The 25,554-nt window shown below is 39.9% G+C and overlaps 1 protein-coding gene across 1 annotated transcript in view; it reads left to right on the plus strand.

The window, feature by feature from the left end:
* The window catches only part of arid2 (AT-rich interactive domain 2), a 120,619-nt gene that overhangs the window by 13,431 nt on the left and 81,634 nt on the right, over nt 1-25,554 (plus strand). Inside the window, exon 4 of the mRNA XM_070900238.1 lies at nt 20,570-20,703. Within this exon, the coding sequence (XP_070756339.1) occupies nt 20,570-20,703 (134 nt within the window). The remainder of the gene's footprint in view (nt 1-20,569; nt 20,704-25,554) is intronic.

Consider the following 25,554-nt stretch of genomic DNA (forward strand, 5'->3'; position numbering starts at 1 on the left):
TAGGGTGCTTTTAGGTTTTATAATTGCTGCCAATGGCAAATGAGTAGTTCTCTCGCCATTGGCTGCAATTAGAAAAGTAAACTGCCAACCTACCTTGTTTTAGCTGCTTCTGGATTTTCTTGCGTCTGACAAGAATGATACTGAGTGCAAATATAGGTGAGGACAGGCACTGATTGGCTAGTAGAATGCCACTCTCCTGAAATGGGCAGCACAATGGGCCGGATTTTGCGTTGGTTAATGACAGCGAACTATCAGCGTTTGCCGTCATTAGCCTCTGAAACTGACCGTAACATCAGGATTTACCACATGCGCATTTAAATGCGGTAATTCTGAAGTTGCGGTCTGTCGTTCACTGCTCTGACACAGGCTGTGGTGTGCTCCCCCCCCCCCCACCAATAGCCAACAATCAGTGAAATTAGTGGAACTGATGAAAACTTGAACATTTCCACGCTAATTATGCTATTAAACACTCCATTAATGTTGAGCCTGGTTGGGATAGGTGTAACTGGGATTTTAACAGCATATTGACGGCCACACAACCGTTCTGGTCTTGAAAAACTAATTATATTTGTGAAGTGTCAAATTTCTCCATTATAATTTTTTAAAAAATGACTAGGTTTTAAAAAAATGTAAAGTTTGTTCATGATATTTCGACTTCTACCGTAACCCCATGTGTATATCCCAATCTTTATTTCCCTCGCTAACACTTTTTTAAAAAAGTACAGATAATAAATGCTTTTTGTTTCCTGGCTTGCCATCTGAGAATTCTTCAGTGTCATTGACTGCTTAGACAGCTTGATGTTGGCACTGTTGCATCGCGCAAAAAATTTATAGCGCTGCAGTCAATTACACATTGAGAAACTTAAAGTTTTCGCCACAGAAATCACAAGATCTCTGTGGGCAGTTGACCTCAAGGTCAGCAGCAATTGCCGTCGCATCGCCCCTGACTGCAGTTTACGGCCAATATAAAAATGCCCATAAATAAATGCAATCGCATTTGTGGGGTTTTTTTTAGCTCTAGGGATGTTAGTAACACTGGCAAGGCTACATTTATGTCGATCCTGAGAAGGTGGTGGTGGGTCTTCTTGCTTTGTAATGATTGTTTTTACATCTGTCTGACATGCTGGGCAACTTCAGAAGACATTAGGAGTTAACCACATAGTGTGCAACTGGAGCCTGGGTTGACGGGTTTCCTTCCCTGTAGGAAGTTATTGAACCAGTTTGATTTTTATTAGTCTAGCAGCTTATGTGGTTATTTTTAGGTGCTAAATTTAATAAATTCCATTTCGCAAACTGCCGTGGTGGGATTTGAACTCTTGACCTTCAGGTTGGTCGTCCAGTACCATGCAATGTACCCCTGTAAGCTGCGCTTTATTCTGCGTGGCCTGTTTCTTTGAATGCCTTTAAATTTCTGCAAATGCGCGGTAGTTACAATGGAAAAGCCAAAACGGCCTGCAGACCTTGCAGATTAGAGGGAACGTTGCTACTATGACAGGTATTTTACTTGAGAATCATTTTTAAAAAGGAAACTCGTAAGGAGAGATTCGTTCACTTGCTCTTGCGTATGTACTCGGTCTCAGGTTGGCAAGTTGTTTGTGATTTGACTTGCCTCTCAACTGAAAATGTAATTATTAATTAAAATATGAAACTTGATCTGAAAATTTCATTCCGCAGATTGCTTTCAGATAATTTGCAGAAATTCAAAATTCCTATTCCACTAACCACCTCTGGAATTGGAACCTAACTCCAGAGTCTTGCTCTTGCTTGCGAATCATCCATAAAAGTACATTTTGAGAAACTTGGATGGATATGGAGTAAATTTCTTGTAATAATTTCTTTGCTCAGTTGTTGGAAGGTGGTGTGCTTTTTCAAATGGGACAGAGACTATTGCATCTTTTAAGGGAGAATTAGATAAATATTTAATAAGTTGTAGGTGTTTGTGTTCCGTTCTTACCAAAGAAAATATTTAGTTAAATGTAACCAGTGGAAAAATCTAATCAATCACAGAATGTGTCTCATTATTGTTTTATGTCAAAAGAAGATTTGTAACTATTTGCCATCTCAAAAGAAAAAAAATGGTGCCAAAGTTATTAAATGGTTTGGCATAAGGTGATCTATATAAGATTGTGGCTAAATGACTAGCAAAGTTTATACTTTGATATGTTGACTTAAATTATTTTTAAAAATTGATCTCTATTTGTGCAAAAAGTGAACACACTAATTGTTTTAAATAAATTGAACCTGTATTTGTGATGTGCCAGATCTACAATTGAGCACGAGCGCATTATGTAGTGCAATAATTTAAGCCATTTGCATTGGGTCACCAATTGACAACTGCAGAAAGCGGTTTCCCATGATCAACTTCTACCACAATGTGAAGATTTGGTGCATAAGAATATTGTTTTCTTATTACCTAAAACTAAAAATCATTTTTGAGTGGAATAATAACAATGTGAAATTCACAGCTCTATTCAGGACTTTGCTACTGGATTTCTCTTGGTAAATTGTTCTATAACTGCATGTTTCAGTAATATCTATTGGCAAAAGTTAGGTACTGCAGCATTACATTGTATTGTGTAATTGCCATTGGCTTGTCTTTACTTTTATATTTATAATTGTCGATGTTCCACGAAGAGTCAAGACCAAGTCGAGCAGGCTTAAGAGGTAGAAGAGCAGAGGGAAGAAGATGAGGTCAGAGATGACAGAAGATGAGATGGGGAAAATAGGAGGCGGATGAAGTCAAGAGGGGTGAGAGGGGGAAAATTCCTGACAACTATGGGGGTGGCGGGAGCTAATGTGGAGGGAGAGGGGCAGACAGGGGCCATAGCAGGCCTGAGATATTTATGGGCTTCCGACATTACTACAGTGACTATAACTCAAAAGGTACTTCATTGGCTGTAAAGTGCTTTGGGAGGTCCGGTGGTCACGAAAGGTGCTGTATAAATGCAGGTCTTTCTTTCAGTGGAAGCCAATGGTGGTAAAGGGATGCAGATATCAGCGGTGGTTGCCTCAGGAAGGGGAGAGTTTGGGACTGAGGTATCGCCATCGGCAGCAATAGGAGAAAGTACCAAGAAGCCATACATGTAGTTACAATTCTTCTTTTGACATAAAACAATAATGAGACACATTCTGTGATTCATTAGATTTTTCCATTGGTTACATTTATCTAAATGCTTTCTTTGGTAAGAACTGAACACAAACACTACAACTTATTAAATATTCCTTAGCGTCCTATGGAGGAATTTAGACAGTAACAACCCAGCACAAAACTGTCTTTAATTCAGCAGTAATTGGAAATCTCACTCAAAGGCTGTAGGAGAGAGAGTGCACTGTGACAGCTTATGCGGGGAGCAAGGGCTACAAGGAAAGGCAGCAAGCAGGGCCAGGAGCTGCAGGTAATCTGAGGGGCGGCAAAATGTAAAAATAGATTTAAATTTACGTGTAACAATTGTTCAGAATTATTAGAAATTATAATATGGAAACAGGCTGTTTGGCTCGTGTTCGTTATTCCTCTAAATGAGCAGTAGCCTTTGTCACTTATGCTTGCTCTGTTCCCACATCCTTTTATTCTCCTTTCCTTCAACCACCTGACCTATTCTTAAATGCTATTATTTCTACTTCAATCACTAACCATTGTAGTGCATTCTACTGCCACTCAGCCCTCTGTTCAAGAAAATTTCTCATGCTGTCTTGTCCTAAATCACTTGCATATAGTATTTTATACAGTCCCCACCTCAAAGCATCCATGTTTAATACTGGCCAAAAAGCATACAAACACCATTTGGGACAAATAGCCTGTTTCTGTGTTATGGCCAATGATGCCCACATCCCAGGAACAAATAATTTTTAAAAATTCATTTGCATTAACATCAATTTCAAAGTTGCTGGTTATAGAGTCTTAAGTGCTCAGTTTATTCCAGGCAGAAACGTCTGTGCATATTGTGATTTGTACAAGTGAAGTACACAGGTTGAATCTCTCTTATCCGGGACTTCCTTATCCGGCACCACCCCTCGGCCGGGACCATTCCCGGGTGGCACATGCGCAGAAGGCGACCGTCAAAATCCTACTCGCCAACATAATCTCTCTCCTCAATCGGCTGCTGCCTCCTCATCGCCCTGCTGGAACTCTTGCAGCCACCGTCCTCGGGCCGGCCACTCCTCCCCATAGCGCTCCCTCCGGGGAGGTCAGGCCGACTCTCCGGGCGCCCGCTGAGTCTTCGGGGCCCCCTGCACACTGATTGGCTGACTGACTGATAGTCAGTCCAGCCAATCAGCGCGCGCACATACTTACCCCAGCAACAGCACTTAAAGGCACAGTCCACCCAAACCCGTGACCTCCCCTCATCTGGCAAAATCCCTCGTTTGGGACAGGCCAGGTCCCAAGGATGCTGGATAAGGGAGGTTCAACCTGTGTGTATATAATTTTAATTATGTATACATAAAGCAGCCAGGGAACTGCATAGAAAGTAAAAACTATACTCCCTTCGCAGCACCACCTCTGTAATATGCTGGAAAATTAAATAGTGTAAATAAATCCTAAAATATCTACTGAAGCTCTGGTCTCTAATCTGACGCCATACCTGTCGATGTAATTCCTCTGGCCCAGTGCTATTGCTTGTTGCTATTCAGATTATGATGCATTACTGTTTAATATTTGTTGCTGTTTAGTACATGCATAAGAGTTGCATGGAATTTTTTAATTATTACTCGTTATTGGGATGTAGCTGGCCACAACACAAAGGCCATTTGGCCCAATAGGTGTGTGTATACTGCATACGAGCCTCCTCGCACTCCACTTCATCTAATCCTATCAGCATAACCCTTTCTCCCTCATGTACTTATCCAGCTTCCCTTTAAATGCATCTATGATATTTGCCTCAAATACTCCATATGGTAGCAAGTTCCACATTCTAACCACTCTCTGGGTAATGTTTCTCCTGAATTCCTTATTGGTTTTATTAGTGACTATCTTAGATTTATGGCCCCGAGTTTTGGTCTCTCCCTCGAGTGGAAATATCTTAGTTTACCCTATCAAGCCTTTGTAACCTTGCTACTTTTAATGATTTGTGAATCTGTACCCTTAGATCCCTACCTCATTTAGACTCTTTTTTTTCCAAGGAGTGTGTGGCTTTATTATTCTTCCTACCAAAATGCAACACCTCACTGAGCTATGGTTCCCATGTGAGACCACAAAAGGATAGTGAAAAGACAGTCTTAGTCTGATTTTGTTTGGGGCAATACAGAGACTGGTCCTTGGGCACCGGTGAGCAACAACTCCAGAGGAAAAGGGGGAAAGCTGAAAAGGACTGAAATAAGTAAGTGCTTGGTCAGATCTAGGGTCCGGCAGTAAGGAGATTTATTCAGGGTACTGCGGATTCTGATCGATTTTATTTATTGCTACCATGTTACACCAACCATCGCATATAACGGACAAATTGTGTTTGCACAAACGCACCCGCTATAAGCAGTAGGGACTGTATATTTCCTCTTATTCCTGCTTATCTCCTTTACTTACCTATACAAACATGGCTAATGTCTGACGTAGTGCAGGCTGTGACTTGTGCTACTCCACAGCAACACTCGGTGACCAGAGCCTGCATCTGCGTTCAGCCTGTTTTTTTAAACCTTAAAGGCGCAGAATTTGCGGTCGGAAGCATATCTCCGGAGTACGCCTCCGACCCGCTAAAAATATACGCACTTGCCTTCAGGCTCCCAGGTGCAGAGACTTCGGGTCCTGGGCCTGCAGGCATACACCTGCGAAAAGGCCCATGGATCCCAAGGACGCAGGCAAGTTGGAAGTGTCGCTGGTATCAAGTGGGTCAAGTCGTCCAATCGGAAAAGAGGATTCCTCATATGTTTATGGAGATTCCATTTACGAACGGAATCCCCAAAAGCAGACAAGGAATCCCAAAATAATTAAATTATTTCGACAACTGCAATAAAAATAAATATTCTCATTTTCAAATTCAATTAAAAATCCCTTCAGTAATCCAATTACAATTTAAAAAAAATAAATAAAACATTTTTTTAAAGATAATTTTAAACATTTTTATCCGGGGCAAAATTTGCGTAAACTAATGTTTAGTGTTTGTGCATAATTGTTTATTTAAACATTTTTAATTTAAGCTTTATATTAACCAGGCATAAGAGTTTTGTGGGCATTAGTGGGGCAAATAGCCCAACTCTTCGCCAGCGAAACTGATTTTACTTTCAGTGCGTAGATTGCAAGTTCCAGGTTTTCGTGCACATGGAAACCCAGAACTTGCAGGGCCTTTCTGAAGGCTTACGATGGTGTATGCGCCATCATTGAAACCGCAAATTCCGGGCCAAAATGTCTACTGTAGCAACTATTGTTTTAACAGTTGATGTCATTTAACATTTAAAATCCCTATCACAGTGCCACCTATAGGTATAACAAATACTAGAACAACAACAGTAACTTGCATTGATACAGCGCCTTTAACATAGAAAGGCGCTTCACAGAAGCGTTATTTGATACTGTGCCACATAAGGAGATATTAGGACAGGTGACCACGGTCTTGGTCAGAGGTAGGTTTTAAGGAGGGTCTTGGAGAAGAGAGAGGTAGAGCGACTTAGGTAGAAAGTTCCAGGGCTTGTGGCCTAGACAGTTAAAATGGTTGTTCCTATTGATAAAGCCTAGCATAGAAGGTTTTAATGAATTTTGAGATGGCATGCCACTCAGTATTTTTAATATATAGTTAATACATTTCCTGTGGCATTGCTCATGGTGCGCTTTGAGAGGTTTGATGAGAATAAGAGTATTATCCAAAGTAGTATTTCTGGGGACACTGACTTATCAGCATTGAAGTGGGCCTGCAATCTGGTAGTACTGGGATGGGGTCTCTGGGCCTAGCATTACTTGAGGTTGGCTCCCAAAGTCCGGGAGTACTGACAGGAGCCATCCCTGGTTCTAATAGCACCGGCAAAGGAGATTATTTGGGCAGCATCTGAAATTAATGAAGAAGTGGTCCTGGGATCTGGGGGTATTGGGGAGGGGTTTCCTCAATGTTTCAGAGCTATAGAGATGGATTTTGGGATTGGGAAGCACTGGGAATGCATTCTATTAATGAGGGGAGTGTCACATGATCCAGTTGTAGTGAGAATGGAATTCCAAGGAGGGAGCTCCTGCAACCCAGCAGTACTTGGGAGGAATTATTGGGTGGAGAATGGGGGCCAGGAGAATGAGACCCAAACTGCTATTGAACTCCTACAAATAATCGGGACTGCAACCCATGTGTTTCCATAAGTCAGGTGCCAGTACTCGTCTTTGTATTCCTGCCTTCAAGCATTTAAGTATGTGCTTTGTGCTTGTTAAAATTAATGGACAGAAAATGTGAGTTTGGAGTGTGTGGATTGTTAATATGAAATCCTGGTGTGCACCAGGAATGCACTATTAGTGAGTTGGCCGGCTTACATGTTTTTTCATAAACACAAATTTCTGCAAACAAAATTGCCTCAAAACACTAATTTCCAAAAAGATTAAGCATCAAAAATGGTTCTGAAGAGATTTTTTTTAAGCTGAATATATACAACCAAAAGTTATTGACTTAAAAATCCATTTTTATAAACCATCTGTTTTATTTTTTGTCAATAATAAAATAAAAAATCAGAAACCGCTGTTGTTCCTACTGTTGTCTCAGCACTTTATTTTCGCACATGCTGCTTTTGATTTCCTGTGAGGAGTTCATAATAGAAAAGCATTTGCCTGAAATAAAAGCTTTGAAAATTCAATCTCCTGTGTTTTTCCCCCCAGTGAAAGCTAGTGACCAGATTGCGCAATCTCGGGTAATATACTCTTAACTATAAAAGAGCAGCTATTATTTGACACCTTTAACATTATTGAGAATATCTATCACAGTGCCACCAGCAGGAGTAATGGGTACTCGCAATGAGTTTTCAGTGATCCCTGTGCCTATGTATTGAATTTAATATATAATAGATAGAGGTATATTTTGCTTCTTAAGACATTAGATGATCTGTGCTTTGGGACCATGGGGATTTTCCACATCTGAAAAGAAAATGTTAATTGAAGTACCAGGAAGAGGGAATTCTTAACTTCTCGTTTAGATTTTATATACACACCCGATTGTCATTTTTGGGACTGATAATTAGAAGATAATTAAATTATTGTTTCAGGGTAATCAAGACATTTTGGGCAGTGCAGTGGTTTGCTTTACATTTATGGTTTGCAGTGTCAACTGAATAAGTTGCTTTGAAACCGGTCATAATTTTGTTTGGAGAGCAACGATTAACCTCCATTTGTGAGCAACTTCAGCAAATTCTGACTAACCTGGAGGCATTAGAGTATTCACCTGCAAGCAAAACTGTCATCTGTTGTGCCTATTTATTTTTTTCAATTGTGAAACATAAATATTTGTTGCAGCAGCTAAAAGAAAATATAGTTAGCAACAAGATCTTCCTCTTTCCCTCCCTTCAGCCAAAGCGATACTGCGCAGCTTTGGAGAGAATAGTGTAAGAAAATGTTTTTGGGTTTGTTGAGCTTTTGTCTTTCCAACAGACCATGCATAATTGGACTCTTTCCAGTTTATAAAAAATTCCTTAGTGAAGTAAATACCAAAAGTAAAACTTCACAAAGCTTTTGCGAGGAAAAACCTGCAACTTCGTGTTTAATGATTTGTCCGGTTCACCGAGGTCAGATATTGCAGGGCAAGATGTAAAGTTTCCTTTGTTCTGGCTCAGCGATGTGCCTTAACTTCAACATCAGAAGAGCCCCCTTTCTGCATGAATGACTTTTCCCTCTTGCCCCTTCCCACCCACCCTTCTCCACCACACACGTAACACTACTTTATACTTGCTGAGTAAGACTGTAGCAAATTGTTGTTAGTTTTGTGCCGTGTGTCTGAGGAATTTGGTTAAGACTGCCCAAGAGCAAGATGTAGAAAAGACCCTTAATGGTTGGCAGGACAAGGATTTTTGATAAGCTGAAACACAATTAATGCTATCTATTTTTCGAGACTTTCTAACACCATTAATAAATGTACATTTTGTGTTAAAAGAAGTAGACAAATCTATTATAAACGAAACCCAGTGAGGGGGATATTATATTCTAATGGAATTGCATCTTATGTGGCCCATTTACTAAAGTAGAATTCCCCCTAATGCTATAGAACAGGTTACTGTATCATCCTTCGCCCCTCCAGATATCTGCAAGTGCCATTTATCCAGTTAATTCTGAAGAAACCTTCCTGGAATTACCTCAGAAAATCTCCCCTTAGCTTAAAATTCATCCATCTGACAAAAAAAAGAAACTTCTTGATATCCTGGAAAAAAAAATTTTACTTCAAAAACAGCCAGTGTAATTGCTAAAAGCTTCCAGCAGCAGACCCATTCTGAATTGACCCCGAGATGACCCGCATTTAATTGCAAGTGGATTGTTGTATTCCTGCAGCAGCTGGTAAAATACCTGGTTCATCTCTCCATTTCTGACTCTAGCACCCAACATCTACCTCCACCCTGAAAAAAGTGCTGTCACTTCCCTGTAGAATTGTAGTGTCAAGAGGGAGAATCCTAATATGAATATATGATCGCATTTTTTTAAAGTGTTAAGACTAGAGCAGTCATGTATAACCTCGCTTCTTCCCTAATTCCCTCTCCCCTTATCCAATTTCAGTTATGTTCCGTATCTTTTCATAATCAGGGTCTCCATATACACATTCATGTGTATAGATTTGAGTGGTGCTCGCTCAGTTATATTTGTGACTGCATTGTAATAAAGTGCCGTTTTTTTTTTTACATGTACTTTGTCCATGTTTGCTAAGGGAATGCATTAGCTCTGCGATACCCGTTTCTTTGTGAGTAGAACATAATTTATCAACAAAAAGTTCGCAATGTTTCCACAACATGACATCTGAATTTACTATGAATTGATAATTTTAGCAATGAGCATTAGAGTGAAGATGTTTATAATGATGTATACAGTTATGATTGTCAAGTTTGGATAATTATTGAAAAAGTATATGAGCTTTGTGTGACTCTTAATGACTTCTTTAACTTGTACGTCAAGTTCTGTTCCATTTAATTTTTATTCCAAAAGGTTTTCTTTTAACACTGGGCCAATTACAAGAGGTTGATGTAAAATATATTTGTTTACTCCCAAGACAAAACATTCTCTGTGGCAGATGTATTTTCAGAAAGGAATAAGCTTAAACTTGACTGTCAGAATTCGCTATAAGCTTATAGCTGCAGTGGTAGTTCCGTTTTCTGTAGCAATTTACTGATTCATGACTCGAGACTGAACCCATCACAATATATTTGAATTCCATATTTTCAGATTTAAAATGATTGCTCAAGTTGCTCCATATGAGCTACTAATCATATGAATATTTGCCTTTCCCCTTTACTTTTATATAAATACAGTATTAAAATGTCTTACCCCTCCTGTCTTTGATCTCCCAGGACCCAGTAAATATGTTGTTCATCCCAAGCCAATAATTGTTCTGTGTGTTTTCCTTGTTTTGCTTTGTGAAAATAACTGGTGTTACATAAGTACCCTGTATAGTGTTTGGTAAAGAAAAACAATCACACATGATAGATGAAATGTTAGATGTTTGGTATCAGAGATAGAGAATGACAGGGGAAATTCTACATATGGGATAATGTGTAGTCAATGACATCCACAGTGTGGACCCAAATGTTCATTACTTTTGATAATGAATAATGATCTGCGGATGTTAGACATAACAGTACTATGCATGTCAGATGCCGAGGATGCTAATATGTTTGAAAAACTCTATGATCTGTAGTTTATAGAGATATGTAATTTTCAGGAAATGCAGCAGAATGAAAAAATTCGTATAACTCTAATTCAGAGTTTATTTATTAAAATATAATTTCAAATTTCTTTGTGCTTAAATAATGTTTACAAGGAGTCCTGGTTGACACAGCATATACACAAAATACTGTTGAAATATTTCTGTTACAAAAATGAGGTATAAATTAGACTTGCTTACAAGTCGACAAGGTTTAAAATAACCAATAATTTGAATGTATATAATAGCTGCTCAAATATTTAGATAAATAATGCAATTTGAATCTGATAAGTGTGCATGCAATAATAGATTGATACTGAATGAAAATGGGAATATTGTTCTGAATTGCTCATCTGCATGTCATTGCTCCTCCTCTGCTGTTTACACCTGTAAATTATTTAGTTTGGTTGTAATACGAAAGGCTAAAATAGTGAAATCTGTAGTACATACCTGTATTGTTTCAAACAAATTGGACCCCTAATGACAATCTACATATATATTTATATTGACAACCACTTTTTGCTTCTAGTTTTGACCAAAATGTAAAAGACCTGCATGTAGACCGTATATAACTCAATAGTGATATTACCGAGCTATAAAATCACCATTTGTAAGACAAAAAAGAAAATTAAAACAGTGGCAGCTAGCTAGAGAAATTAAATGGCTGCAGGGTTGATGACCAGAGGGCACAGATTAAGGTGACTGGCAAAAGAACCAGAGGCAACATGAGGGAAAACTCTCTTCTGAAATGCTCTGTCTGATAGGGTGGTAAATTCAGATTCAATAGCAGCTTCAAAAGGGAATTGGATATCGACTTAAAGGTGAATAAATTGCAGGGATATGGGAAAAGAGTGGGGGCTTTGGACGAACTGGAATGCCCTTCGAAAGAACCTGCACAGACTCGATGGGCCTCCTGTGCTGTACAATTCTATGATACACAAGTAGAAATTTCACTTTTTGAAGGGTCAGGAGCCTGAGAATAGACTCAGGTAAAATCTAACCTGTTAATTTAACAGAGTGACTATTTGTTCTAGGTTTTTGTGTGTCCATCTGCACATACGCGCATTGGATTCCGCCCCCCTTTTGAGCATAGGCCAACGATTCAGTTGCGCATGTGCAATGCGACGTACAAGGAAGGGGCGAGAGAGGGAGGGGGAGACTGGGGAGAGGGCGAGAGAGAGATAGATGGGGGGGGGTGGAAAGAGAGAGGGGAAGCGGAAGAGGGGATCGAAGGGGAGAGAGGGAACTCAGGGAAGATGGATCATGTTCTTCCAACCGCACTTGCAGTCACATCTGATTTCTTGGAACGCTCAATGTGTATTTGTGACGAGGGACATAATTGGAGTGGATGAAATCCGGAAGACACGACACCCACCCAATTCATACTCAATAAACCTGTTAACAATCCGTGACCCCCACACAATGCCCCATCCATGGCTGGGGGAGGGGGGGGGGAAATAAAGTCATAAACTTGGGCTGGGCTGGGGCAGGGGGTTAGGAACTTGGGCTGGGCATGGGGGTTAGGAACTTGGGCTGGGGAGGTCATCGGCTGGGGTGAGGGGGGGGCATGAACTTGAGCTGGTGGGTTTAAGGAACTTTAGCGGGGGTGGGGGGGGGCGGTGGTGGTAAGGAACTTCAGCTGGGGGAAGCATGAACCTGGCCTGGGGAGGGGGGGGGGGGGGGGGGTTGTGGTTGGGAGGGAAGGTCAGGAACTTATGCTGGGATGGGGAGCTCTATCCTGTCTGGGGTCTGAAGTCAGAAGGGCTCAAATTACACTTTACAAAGCCACTCAGAAATTGGGCTGGGCGGTTCCAATTACACATTATGGAGAAACTTCTGGGTGTGGCTTATCCTCCAAGGGAACCAATCAGCAATCAGGTCATGTGATCAAATAGCGTCTATCAGAACATGTTCTAGTGCAAGTAGCTATGTCCTTAATTTAAAATGATCACTTTTGTTTAATGCAACTAGATGATTAGGGGGCTAATTCCTAATTGATGCAAGATTAGAAGATAGTTATAGAAGAGGAAGGCCATCTTGCCCAATTTGGCACACCCATTCAGGAAAACTACTGAAGATGCCCCAGCACTCGATTCAAATATTACTTCATCAGTCTTAACTTAAAACTAGTAAAAGACAAATTTATGTCCCCATGTCTTGATAGCATTTCATAGTGTCATTTGAAGTAGTGTTCTGGAGCTACCTTTTCTGTACTGCTTATTGTCTTACATTATCAGGTTGGCTTAGTGGAGTGAGAAGGTTGTGGGTTCAAGCCATGCCTGGAATTGAAGCTTATAATGTAGGCTGATACCTCAGTGCAGTACTGGGGAAGTGCTGCATTGTCACAGGTACTATCTTCTCGAATAGGAATTTAAGCCAGTTCAGATGGATGTAAAGGATCCCATGGAGCTATTCAGACAACAATAAGTAATTTTCCTAGTGTCCTGGTCAATATTCCTCCCTAAACCAGTACCACAACAAACAAATTATCTGGCCATACATTAATTTGCTGTTTGTGGTTCCCTATTGTGAAAAATTCAGTGCTGCAATGGCCTACATAGTAACAGTGACTTTACTTGATTGTAAAGTGCTTTGGGATTCCTGCGGGCATGATGAGCGTCTATATATGAATTATTTTTGCTTTTCTCTTTTATTCGTTATACCGCCTATAAAATTGTCTTTTGGTAATCTCCTTTCGTGGCTGAAAAATTCAAGTTTCTGCATTATTCACGCTTAATTCAGTCTCTCTGCTCTTCTCTGAGCTGCCTCCAGGGCTTGAATGTTGTATTGTGTCTCTTTGACGAGAATTGGACATTGTACTCGAGTTGCAATACCAAATTACTGTACGATTAAGCCTGACTTCTACTGTTCTGGCTATATAGCTAAGCAATCCTTTTGCTTTGATTTCTGGACATGTTCAGCTCACTAAGGTGTAGGTTAGTTTGGGACAATAAGTCTCCGCATCAAAGTTCTAAAGTTAGGTTAAGCATGCTTAGATGCAGAATAAAGCTCCCCCTGATCTGCCCCAACAGTGCAGCAGAGCTCGAGCCAAAGAGCACTTCCTACTGCATCAGTGTGACATTTGTTTCCATTTCCAATACCAGTTGTTCTGTTAACTATTTAGTAACAATTAGTAGTGACTTAACAGTTTTATGCTGTGGACCAGAAAGTGTAAAAATGTTTGTGTGAGGAATCCCTTGTAAATATTGACACACTCACTGTAAATTCTTTACTAACTTCCAAGAGACTATACCATGCTAAGTCCCATTTACCCGCCCCCCGCCGTGCTCTCTGTTCTACATTGGCTACCAGTCTTACAACATCTCCTATCCCTATGTTTAAATCTCATTCACTGCCTTGCCCCTCCCTATCTCTGTAATCTGCTACAATGCTCTGCATTTTTCCAACTCTGGCCTCCTGTGCATCCCTCACCCCCCCGCCCCACTTCCTTCACCCCTATTGGTGATACTGCCGTTGCTTTTTTTGGTCTTAAGCTCCCTAAACTTCACCTCTCCCTCTCCTCCTTTAAGCCTCTTCTTAAAACTCGCCTCTGCTTTTAGACATCCCTTCTAATATATCTGTCTTTGGCTCTGTGTCGATTTTGATCTCACTACACTTCTGTGAAGTGCCTTGGGATGTTTACTCCTATGTTAAGAGTGCTATATAAATGCAAGGTTTTGTTGTCTACTTGAGATGCATTCAAAATGTGGTATAATGGTTGCAGCTGTCACAACCAATGAATTTCTTTGCTGGCATACCTTATGTTTAGTCATGAACTTAGCTGTGATCTGATGGATATCTGTGGAGAGAGAATTCTGTTGTGACTTGCATTACCCCAAGTGTACACTATCTGAGGGACTGGCCATGCATAAACTCATAATGGTGGACTTTGTCTCTATTAGGCTTCTATGAGGTGAATACTTAACCAGGGAAGCTGGAGCATGAAACAAAAAAACAGAAAATGCTGGGAACACTCAGCAGGTCAGTCGGCATCTGTGACGAGCATGTATCATTATGCTACAGGAAATCTGTAATTATTTTTACAGTAGGCATCCAAATACAATTGGAGTTTTCCTGTGCTCCCAGTAACTACTAAGAGCAAATTTATGAGACACACATTCTTGCTACAGTTACATCTTTTTTACCCATCACCATCTAAAATACTGCCCCCGCCCCCCGAGCTGTTAATGACCTGGATTCTGCGGTCAGGAACAAAGTGGCAGCACATGCCGCTGACCTCGAATAAAGCTGCCCACAAACTTTTAGTGGGTTCTGTGGTGTGGATTTCACCTTTCCTAATGTTAATTTAATTCAAGCACCATGTATATGGGATCTCTGGGGTCCAGCAACAATGATATCATTAAGCAGGCTAAGCAGCCAATCTTATTGAAGAATTCTCACAGACAGTAAAACAAGAATTAACAGACGGGTTTTATCATTCACTTTTTATACTTATACAAAAAGCAAAATAAAGATTGGGACATACAGTTGGGATTAAGGTAGAAGATGAAATATCATAAACAAACTTTTGTAAAAAATTGGATAATTTTAAAAATCTGTGGAATTTTTAAAATGGAATTCAAAAATTTGACACTCCACAAATATAAAATTAGTTTTTCAGGGCCAGAGAGGATGTTCTGTAATTATGACTTGGTATGGCATTAGAAACCCAATTACACCTCATTCAACAAGGCTTAACCTTTTCAAGGGTGGAAGTTCCTGTGGAGGAGCAGAATATCACTGACAGCAACTTCAGGTTCTCCACGTTTAAATGCACATGTGCAGACTCCAGAAATTGCTGTCCATTTTACAGAGTAATAATGAATGCTGACGGTTTGGACGTCATTACTACTGCAAATTCCGGGACAGTATCTTTTAATTTCACACTGCTGTGTCTACTTTTAAAAACATTTAATCCAAGCTTTAAAAAAGGTTCACATTTTTAGCATTACTCTTTGAAAACATAGAAACATAGAAAATAGGTGCAGGAGTAGGCCATTCGGCCCTTCGAGCCTGCACCGCCATTCAATAGGATCATGGCTGATCATTCAACCTCCGTACCCCTTGCCTGCTTTCTCTCCATACCCCTTGATCCCTTTGGCCATATCTAACTCCCTTTTAAATATATCTAACAAACTGGCCTCAACAACTTCTGCCAATCCATTAAACATTGAAGGACTGAGACGAATAGATCTTATTTGGTGATGTTAAAGATATAAAGTTAGAAACTAGAATTAAATGAAATACTTGCTTTTAAATAAAGAATGGAAAAATAAAAGATGCTATATCACCTTTGCTGTCATGTTTCCCCACCCCGAACCCAAAGCATAAAAAAAAAGGTTAGCTCTAATGCCCATCAACACATGTTTTAGATATTACTCTCGACACCTTATAAGAACACTCATAAATTTCCACTATGAAGCTTATATAACCAATCTAGGGGTACTAAATTTGGAATGCTGCAGTGTCTTTTCTGCACAATCTGTTCTTCCTCTTGCCATTGCTCTCTTTCTGCCAAGAGATGCATAAAACAGTATGTGCAGCAAGTCATCATGCAGTCAGAGTCAAAAATGAAAGATGATGAGCAGAAGATAGCAGCATAGGAATAGAAGAATTACTTCACTGCAGAACTCCGTAAATGGCACTGCAGTACATTTAGTGCACAGTGGTAATATTTTTCATGAATGGAAAACTTTACTCACAGATTTGTTGCAAATAGCAGTCACTAGACCAAAGAAAAACATGAATAATAATAATGAAATCTGCTGTTCCTATGATTTTTTTAAAAACAACATTTAATTAACCCAATTTTAAAAAAGAACACGACTATTGCCAATGAACCGGAAGTGTTCTGTGCATTTGTGCTTCAGGTTCATCATGGGAGCAGGTTCGTTAACAAAGAATGTTTAAATCCCAGGAGGGAGTGGGCTCTAAGGAAAAAGTGCTGGGAGGGATCTGGCTCCTTGTGGGGGGGGGCGGTGGGAGGGGGCGGGGGGGGGCGGTGGGGCGGGGGGGTGGTGGGGTGGGGCGGGTGGGGGGGGGGGTGGGTGGGAGTGGGGGGGCGGGGCGGGTGGGGGGGGTGGGGGTGGGGGGGCGGGGCGGGAGGCGGTGGTAACAGCAGCTTCCCGTTCCAGATTAATGCGCAGTACAATTCTGTGTACTTCCGGTCGTTGGCATCAGTCACTCCGTTTAAAAAAAAAACTGCAGGAAGCCAATATTCTTTTATTTATTCAGAATATTTAACAATGGTGTCCTGAGTTTCCTTAATGCATTTTGCAGAGTCCATGGAATGAGATTATGAAAAACAAAGTGAATATATGCCACAAATGCAGACTTATATATTAACATGCAACTGATGTCATTCTTCATTATTCGTTAATCTTTGATTTTTGCCTAACCAAAAGACAACGCACTACAACATCAAAAGGATTATTTTCTCTTCACCGGAGGGGAATGCAGTTGTAACTTCCAGAGGGAAACCTGATTGTTATAATGAAACTTCAGATCTGGTCTTCTCTGAATACCAAATAAATTAAGGTAGATTAAACACCAAAATATGATGGCTCACTCTGCATGCAATGATGAATCAGTCGTGTGGTAATATAAGATCACATGCAACCCTGGTTTAAATAGGTCAGACATGAGCTTATGAAGAACAAGATTTAGGTCCCTATCAGCTTTAATGGACAGGTGAGCGGTTTAAAGATCCAGGTGTTTCTCAAAGCCTGGATAACATTGAATTTTCCCTCACTGAACATTTTGCAAAGGGAGTGTGGTAAGTTTGAAGGAATTTATCATTGAGCTAAAAAAAATAACCATTTACATTCAGCATTGTATGTTTTATCATGGCATAGCAGCAGGGGGCAGCTGTAGGCAACTAAAAAGAACCGATGTGTTAGAAAATAGACCGTTATGGCTGCTTGCTGCTTGGAGAGTTGGAGAAATTTCTACTGAAGTACCAATAATGAAAGCCGAATCCATAAAATGATTGCTAACTCTACATTTTAATTTATATGCACGATCTGGGAGACAGTTCCATAGGCAAGAGAAACTGTACATGAAACAACACAAGATTAAATTGTTATAGATATCATAACTTTAGATCAGATCACATATGCACAAAGTATGGAAATAATTTATTTTTTTACACTTGGATTTTTCTACTCAATTATATAAATAGAGAAATATAATAGAAAGGTAGAGCGGAAGCAAATATGTAATTAACAGGAAAAATCTGATCAGGTAGTTGGGGCATTGCTGCTCGAATTCTGCTACAGCCTGGTCCCACCTGTTTGCACCTTATGTTTAGCCAATTAAGCTGGGTCTGTTGACAGTTCTAAGTTTGACTGTGCACAACAATGTAATAATTGTGCATTTTATGATATATATACCATCTAGAAAATGGTGCTCTTTTAAATGAGGCATTTAAACATAAAAACCCTGCCTTTTGTGAAGGGCAAGGGGAGAGAGATGGAGATGTGCATATCAACAATGACAGACAGGAAAAGATCCACTGGCAATCCAGCCTGTCCCACACAACTATGATGCCTTGTGCATCTCAATATATACATTCATTATCATTCAGATCCATTCACAACTCTAATAATGAAGCAGCCAATGCCAGCCTACAGTAGGACCTAGATAATGTGGGCTGCCAAGTGGCAGGTAGCATTCTCTGTTTATTAGGCACCCACTCCATCCCTTTCCCTGGTCACTGTCTAATGTTTCTATTACTTAATTCAAATTATTGGATAATTAATTTTGCTTAGTGGCTTTGAATGATCAAGAATAGACTGTCCTGTTATAAGCGATTCCACATACTGAGCAAAAGTTGAAATTGAAGTATGACTAAAACATGTTGGTAATGAGTAAGTTTTAAAGCTGCACTAGAAGTTTTTAGAGCAACAAACGTAAAATGGAAACTTTAAAAAAATCTCTTGCCCGCGATCTATCTATCACTCACTCACTCACTCACTCACTCACTCACTCACTCACTCACTCACTCACTCACTCACTCACTCACTCACTCACTCACTCACTCACTCACTCACTCACTCACTCACTCTCACACTCACTCACTCTATTATGAGTTGCAGATATAGTTTAAAGTTCAGGGTCAAGAATATACTACATGATAACTTGTAATATATGATTCCAAACAGATGGGAACAGTGTTACTTGTGAGTCGGTCAACTACACTTATTGAAACATTACTGTGAAGTCCACTAAAGGGAATCGCTTTGGTACAGAATGTTTAGAATCCCTTAAGCAGAATGATCCCCTGTACCTGAGAAAATATTTAAAATAAACTTTATTACTATCTAGTATGGAAACTAAATATTATGTCCTGGAAAGTGTCCACTGCCAGCAGTAATGAACACACATGAACAGAAATCTTCCTTTCCAAATGCTAAACAACCAAAATCACCTGCACTGATATTTTTTTCAGGCCAGCTTCAGCCATGATAGCAGAGGTTTGCAGGTGGGAGGAGAGCATTGAGCTGCCTCTCTCAGAATTGCTGAGTGCTTTGTAAGCAATGCGTCCTGTGTTTAGTAGCTTGCTTTGTCCCACAGATCAGCGGAGCAAAGGATGCTCACTTCTAAATCCCAATTCTGGCTTGGGGACGAGCGCTGCAATTTCTCTTGGCTCTCCTTGTGTGCATGTGTGAGGAAACCTCAACCTTTTTGAGGGCAATTTTCCAAGTCCTTTGAGAATTAAAGTAAAGAATCAATGAAGCAGCTTTCTTCTGAGTAAATAATGCAATTGATTGATTGAGGTTTGACTGATTCTCTTGCAGCCTATTAGAATGTATTGGGATTTTTGTTTTGATTGTAATATGTAATATGTTGATATTTAAAAGTATAAATACAGTTAACCTTGTTTCCTCTCCCTCCCTCCATATATCTCATCGTAGGCGGTCCCTCGAACGAGGATGACTTGCTTCTACATGAGTTCACAGATGTTTCAATGAAGAACCCGATGTTCCAGTCCTGAACTCCAATTGAGGGAGTGATAGATGCCTGTGCGTGGATTTTTTTTAATGTGTGGTGACCGTTGCACATCAGCCACTACATGGGCTTGACAGAGCTAGGCCTTTATCCAGTGGCAAGGGTTAACCAGAATGACTGGAGACCTGCTCTGCTGCATGGACCTAGTGCGCGCACACATTGCAGTGTGTGCTGCCCCTGTGCCCTGGGCTCTTCTGGGCCCCGTATCCTCATTCGCCGCACCTCCGCCACGATTTCTCGCCGCTCCTCTGCCACAAAAATATGCGCTGCACCTCTGCCACGATCCATATATCTAGGCTATTGCTTAAAACATAAATATAAATTTTCCAAATATACTTCACAAATAATTCAACATCTCCTCGTAAACATTATGTTCCAATGTTTCTTGGAAAATTTATTTTGAAAGCTAAACATCTACAGTAACAGTATTTCTGGGATTTCTATAATGCTGTTATCTTCAAGCACCGATGAACTTTTGGAACAAGAGACTTATGATGCCAATTCTGCTGCGAATCATTCTATTAGCTGAATGTTATATTGAGCAATTGTAAAACTTGTTATTTTGGCTCAACACCAAAGGAGAATAATCTAATAAATGACGAGGTACTTGTTCACGATATTCAGATTAATTTAAAGGTTCAATCTTGACAGCAAAAGAGAATATTGATTTTATAGCTGAGAAATGTATTGCTTGGTCTTGAGTTGTAAGCTGAATATCCTATATTTCTGATCATGTTTGTTGCTGCTCATAATATTTTGATTTATTCCAGTTACCTTGAAGCTTATGAAAAGGTACATCACTTTGGGGAGGATGATGACGAGTTTAGTTCAGGTGGTCAACGGGGACCAGTTCCTATTGGTGGGGTACCTTCGTCATACAGTTACCAGCAGCACATATTGTCAGGTAAGTGATCGTTAAATCATATTACTGATCTACTGGTTCTGCAACAAAATCAGAAATGTACCAACTTTACAATTTTCATTAAATATTCTGTGGCACTTTATATTCCAATTTATAACACACATCATTTTTGAAGATGGGTGTTTTGAAAATTGTTATACTTCCAGTACTTAAAAGATTAAAATAAAGGTTAAAAAAAAAAAGCAGACTGATGCAGGCCATATGGAATATTTCAGATCAAACGTTCTGTAATTAAATTGCCCTTTTGCGGAGTTTAGCACATAACAGCTGCAAAATCTCCATAATATATGTTTAAGCAGAACAATAAAATGTTTTATGAACCTAAGTATCTTCTACATGAAGGAAAGAGCTAGAATAAATCTTTGTGTGGTAAATGATGCGTTCATTACATTGTGCATCATCATTTTGAAATCCACTGCTCTCACTCTGTGCCATAAACGTTTGGAAAAGCAATGAGAATTATATTATATTATAATTATGTTATCTGCTTATCTGAGCAGTTGTTTTACTGTATCATTAACTTAAGTACTTTATAAGGAAGTTTGTCTCAATGCACCTTTTTTTAAAAAAAAATGCAGCTTAGATATCTGCATCTTTCATGTTGTGGGTGGAATGGCACTTGTAGTTTTTCCAGTTGATTTTGTGGAAATGATTTGCCTGCCATGATGCACCAAATCAGCATCCACAATGCCTCAGCAATTTCCTTTGAAGAATTAAACTTCCACTAGTATAATAACACCAGTAATTACAGTTAATTATCACAGCAAACATGCAATTATAAATGCCGAAATTCTCCAATGGTCTTGTAGGAAATTTGTTAGAGAATTACCAAACAATGCAACAATCCAATTTTTCAGAAAGGCAGTTGGTGTTCAGAGAGAAAGTAATGGCTGGAAATATTTGGTGCCAGCAGAGAGCTTCTGAATTCCATGACTAGAAAGGCAGCATGTGGTGCCTATTGCCTGGCAGTTAAACAATATATAAACAAGAGTGATCCAAACAAAGAGCCCTGTGGAACATCAGAAACTTATTTTCACTCCAAATCTTGCCATTGTCATCCAACCATCTCTCTATCCGTGTGATCATATACAACCAATTTACTTAATATAAACTCCAATTAAGGAGTTGGCAATTGGGTATATCTGTGAGGAATTAATATTCTGAAGGAGGAGTTATTTCATTATTTCTTCACAGCTGCAATTTGACTTTTTTGGTTCACCTAAAATTCAGAGATGGGCAGAGGTTATGATCTGAAATTGTTAAACTTGATGTTGAGTCCAGAAGGCTGCAAAGTGCCTAAACAAAAGTTGAGGTGCTGTTCCTCGAGCTTACGCTGCTGAGCTTCATTGGAACAGTGCAGGAGTCCGAGGACGGAGATATCAGAGTGGGAGTTAGTTAGATCACTTGTTCTTAAACAAGGCCCAACAAAACAAAATTCACAGCTTCTTGTGCACTATAGATTTTGAAGTTCTGCAAAGAATTCACTACTCAGATAATATCGAGTGGGTGGATGATTAGTACTGATGCAAATTCAGCTAAAATTCTCAATTGCTTCAAAAATTGAACAGGAATAGTATACTAGAGAATTTTTCCTTATTCTACATGTAATGTCAAAGCTGTTAAAATGTGGTGTAAATAAGTGACTTTGCTTATTTTTTCCATTTAATTACTGTAAACTTTTTTCCATTTTCTGTTTATGCATGTAATCTAGGTAACATGGGAGACTTTCTTCCGGGTAAACTGCGCAATAAAGATGTGATAACTCAATGTATTTGTGCGTGTTAACCTGCTTTTTGGAGTCATGAGAAAAAGGTTGGCAGTCCAATGATGTAACACATATTGGCACTGTCAGAATTTTGTTACTGCTTCTGGAGTTGACTCCTGGTTTTGTATTCTACTTTGGAATTCAATAGAAAACAGCTGTGGATGCTCTCTTGCAGTAGTCTTTATTTATGTGTGGCTTAGAAAAAGATTTATTGGGTCCAAATTCCTTAGTTGCACAAACCAGGTGCAATTACAGTGGTGCGCAGCGATGGCGTGCTGGAACGGACAAGCCCGAAGAACAAACTAAATTTGTCTTCGGGCCTCATCAGAATAAATCGGGCAAGCTGTGGGTAGCCAATTAGGCACCCCAACGCAGTGCACCTGTCGGAGTATTACTATTTTGCCCCGTACTGAGGCCTGGGGCAAGTGGAGGGTGGAAGGGGAGGTGGAGATCAGGAGGGCCAGCGAAGATGGACTAGCACACATCACAAGCTCTGACTGGGACAAATTAATTTACAAATTCGAGTCAGAAAAGAGCGCGGGAGCCTCATTGCATTATTGAAATGAGGCCTGACCTCATTTCAGGTGGCCCTCAGGGCCGAATAAAGAAAGGCCCCAACCAACTTGGCAAAACACCTATGCAGATCAGGCGCGGATCTATCATGCAAAATTAATTATTGTTGCCCCTGTTTTAAGCCTGGAAAATGGGTGCAACGGTGTTAAATTTAGACCTAATCTGTTAGTTGGTGAGAGTAAATTAATTTAACCTCTGGAGGGCAATGTCTCTCCACAAAAAGTAGCTTTGTAAAATAGCTTGGTACCTTTGCATAACTTTTTTTCCTCCATCATAAAATAGTTCTTCTGATTTTTAACTGTTAGAAAAGGGTGAAAATGTTTAAATTTCCCTTGATTTTTATTCTATTATTCTCAGTTTTCCCCAAGTTTCAATGACTCTTGTGCTACTGTTTCTCATGTCGTCATCAGAAAATTTTATTTTCAGGATGTGGGCAGCCTGGCCAAACTGCATTTAGTTTCCATCCCTAGTTGTCCTGATTATGGAGTGGCTTGTTAGGCCACTTCAGATGGCATTAAGAGTCAACCAAATAGTGTGGACTAGGGTCATATGCAATGTTGCCTGTAAGCTGTGCGTGGCCTGGCAGCAATCTGAAGGTATCGCACAGGCCTCTCGCAAGCTGTCCTGTTGAAGATACTGTGCATGTGCGGCCGCACTGCAAATCTAAAGGTACCATGCATTTAAATAAACAGAAGGCCCCTCGAGCCTGCTCCGCCATTTAATACGATCATGGCTGATCCGATCATGGACTCAGGTCTACTTCCTTGCCCGCTCTCCATAACCCCTTTTCCCCTTATCGCTTAAGAAACTGTCTATTTCTGTCTTAAATTTATTCAATGTCCCAGCTTCCACAGCTCTCTGAGGCAGCAAATTCCACAGATCCACAACCAAAAGAAATTTCTCCTCATCTCAGTTTTAAATGGGCGGCCCCTTAATCTAAGATTATGCCCTCTAGTTCTAGTCTTCCCTGTCAGTGGAAACATCCTCTCTGCATCCACCTTGTCAAGCTCCCTCAATCTTGCACGTTTCGATAAGGTCACCTCTCATTCTTCTGAATTCCAATGAGTAGAGACCCAACCTACTCAACCTTTCCTCATAAGTCAACCCTCTCATCTCTGGAATCAACCTTGTGAACCTTCTCTGAACTGCCTCCAAAGCAAGTATAGCCTTTCGTAAATATGGAAACAGGCCGCACACCCAAGGTAATATTTAGAGGAAGCATTAGTATATGTAGACCAGGCTGGGTAGGTGTGGCAGGTTCTTTGCCATGAAGAACATATGATGATGGAGTCAGTTTATGGTTTTTTTTCTGGTGTTGGCACATAAATCACCAGATTTATTGAATTCTGCTTCACACCTTGCCATGGTGTGATTTGAGCACATGACCTCTGGGCCATACTATCATGCGATCAATTGTTGGTCTGACCTCATCTTTCTAAATGTTGTAATGGATGGATTCTGGCATGAAGCTAGCCATCCTTATCCATTTACTGGTCGATATATGTGTTTTCTCTACAAGCTGCCATATGGGGCAGGATATGCGTAGTGCACGCAACAATGAAACCTGCTTCAATTTTAAGTCACCTATTAAGTTTGCACCCCGTGAAATGCTGTATAGTTGATTAAATTGCAGCCTTTTATCTTCAATGGACAAATGTGTGACATAAGAATACAGTTTGCTTGTTCAGTGCATGGTTGAGCTCTTTGGTATTTGAATTAACAATACCCCATACTGTAATCCCATGTGATGCTCCACGCTCTCAGTTTTGGGCACAATATGCAAATGTATTTTCATTAAATATAACATTCTGTTACAGAAATATCTGTTGCTGCATTTCTGTTGGAAAGTATTTAAAAACTGACAGAAAAAATAATTGCTTAGCAGAGGCTTGAGAAATTACAGAAGTAATTTACTTTCACCTCAAAGTGTAGAGCACTTACATATGTTTTATAAAGATCGTAGAGTACTGTTTACACCAGCATTTTTAATGTTAAGGAAAGTAGTAATCACTGAGGTCAGCAAATGTCTTTTGTTTGGCTATTTTCTTCTCTCAATCCTCTCTTTACTATCATAAAACTGTTTAGAAGCACAGCAATGGTGGTGCAGAGTAGGATTTATTTGTGCATAAACTAGTTGGAGTGGTAACTACCAACCTAACTATGTTGCTAATTGAAAATGTTGCCAGAAAGGTCTTCACAAAACTTTTGGATATGGGGGAACCAGTGGATGTCGTGTATTTGGATTTTCGAAAAACATTTGGTAAGATGCCACATAAGAGGTTATTACACAAAATTAGCACTCAAGGGATTTGGGGGTAATCTATTGGCATGGATTGAGGATTGGTTAATGGACAGAAAATAGAGAGTAGGAATAAATGGGATTCTTTTTAGGTTGGCAGGCTGTAACTAGTGGGGTACTGTAAAGATCAGTGCTTGGGCCTCAGCTATTTACAATCTATATTAATGACTTGGATAACTTCGATGGTATGAGACAT

Source organism: Pristiophorus japonicus, chromosome 15 (assembly GCF_044704955.1).
Source record: "Pristiophorus japonicus isolate sPriJap1 chromosome 15, sPriJap1.hap1, whole genome shotgun sequence".
NCBI classification, from domain to species: Eukaryota; Metazoa; Chordata; class Chondrichthyes; family Pristiophoridae; genus Pristiophorus; species Pristiophorus japonicus.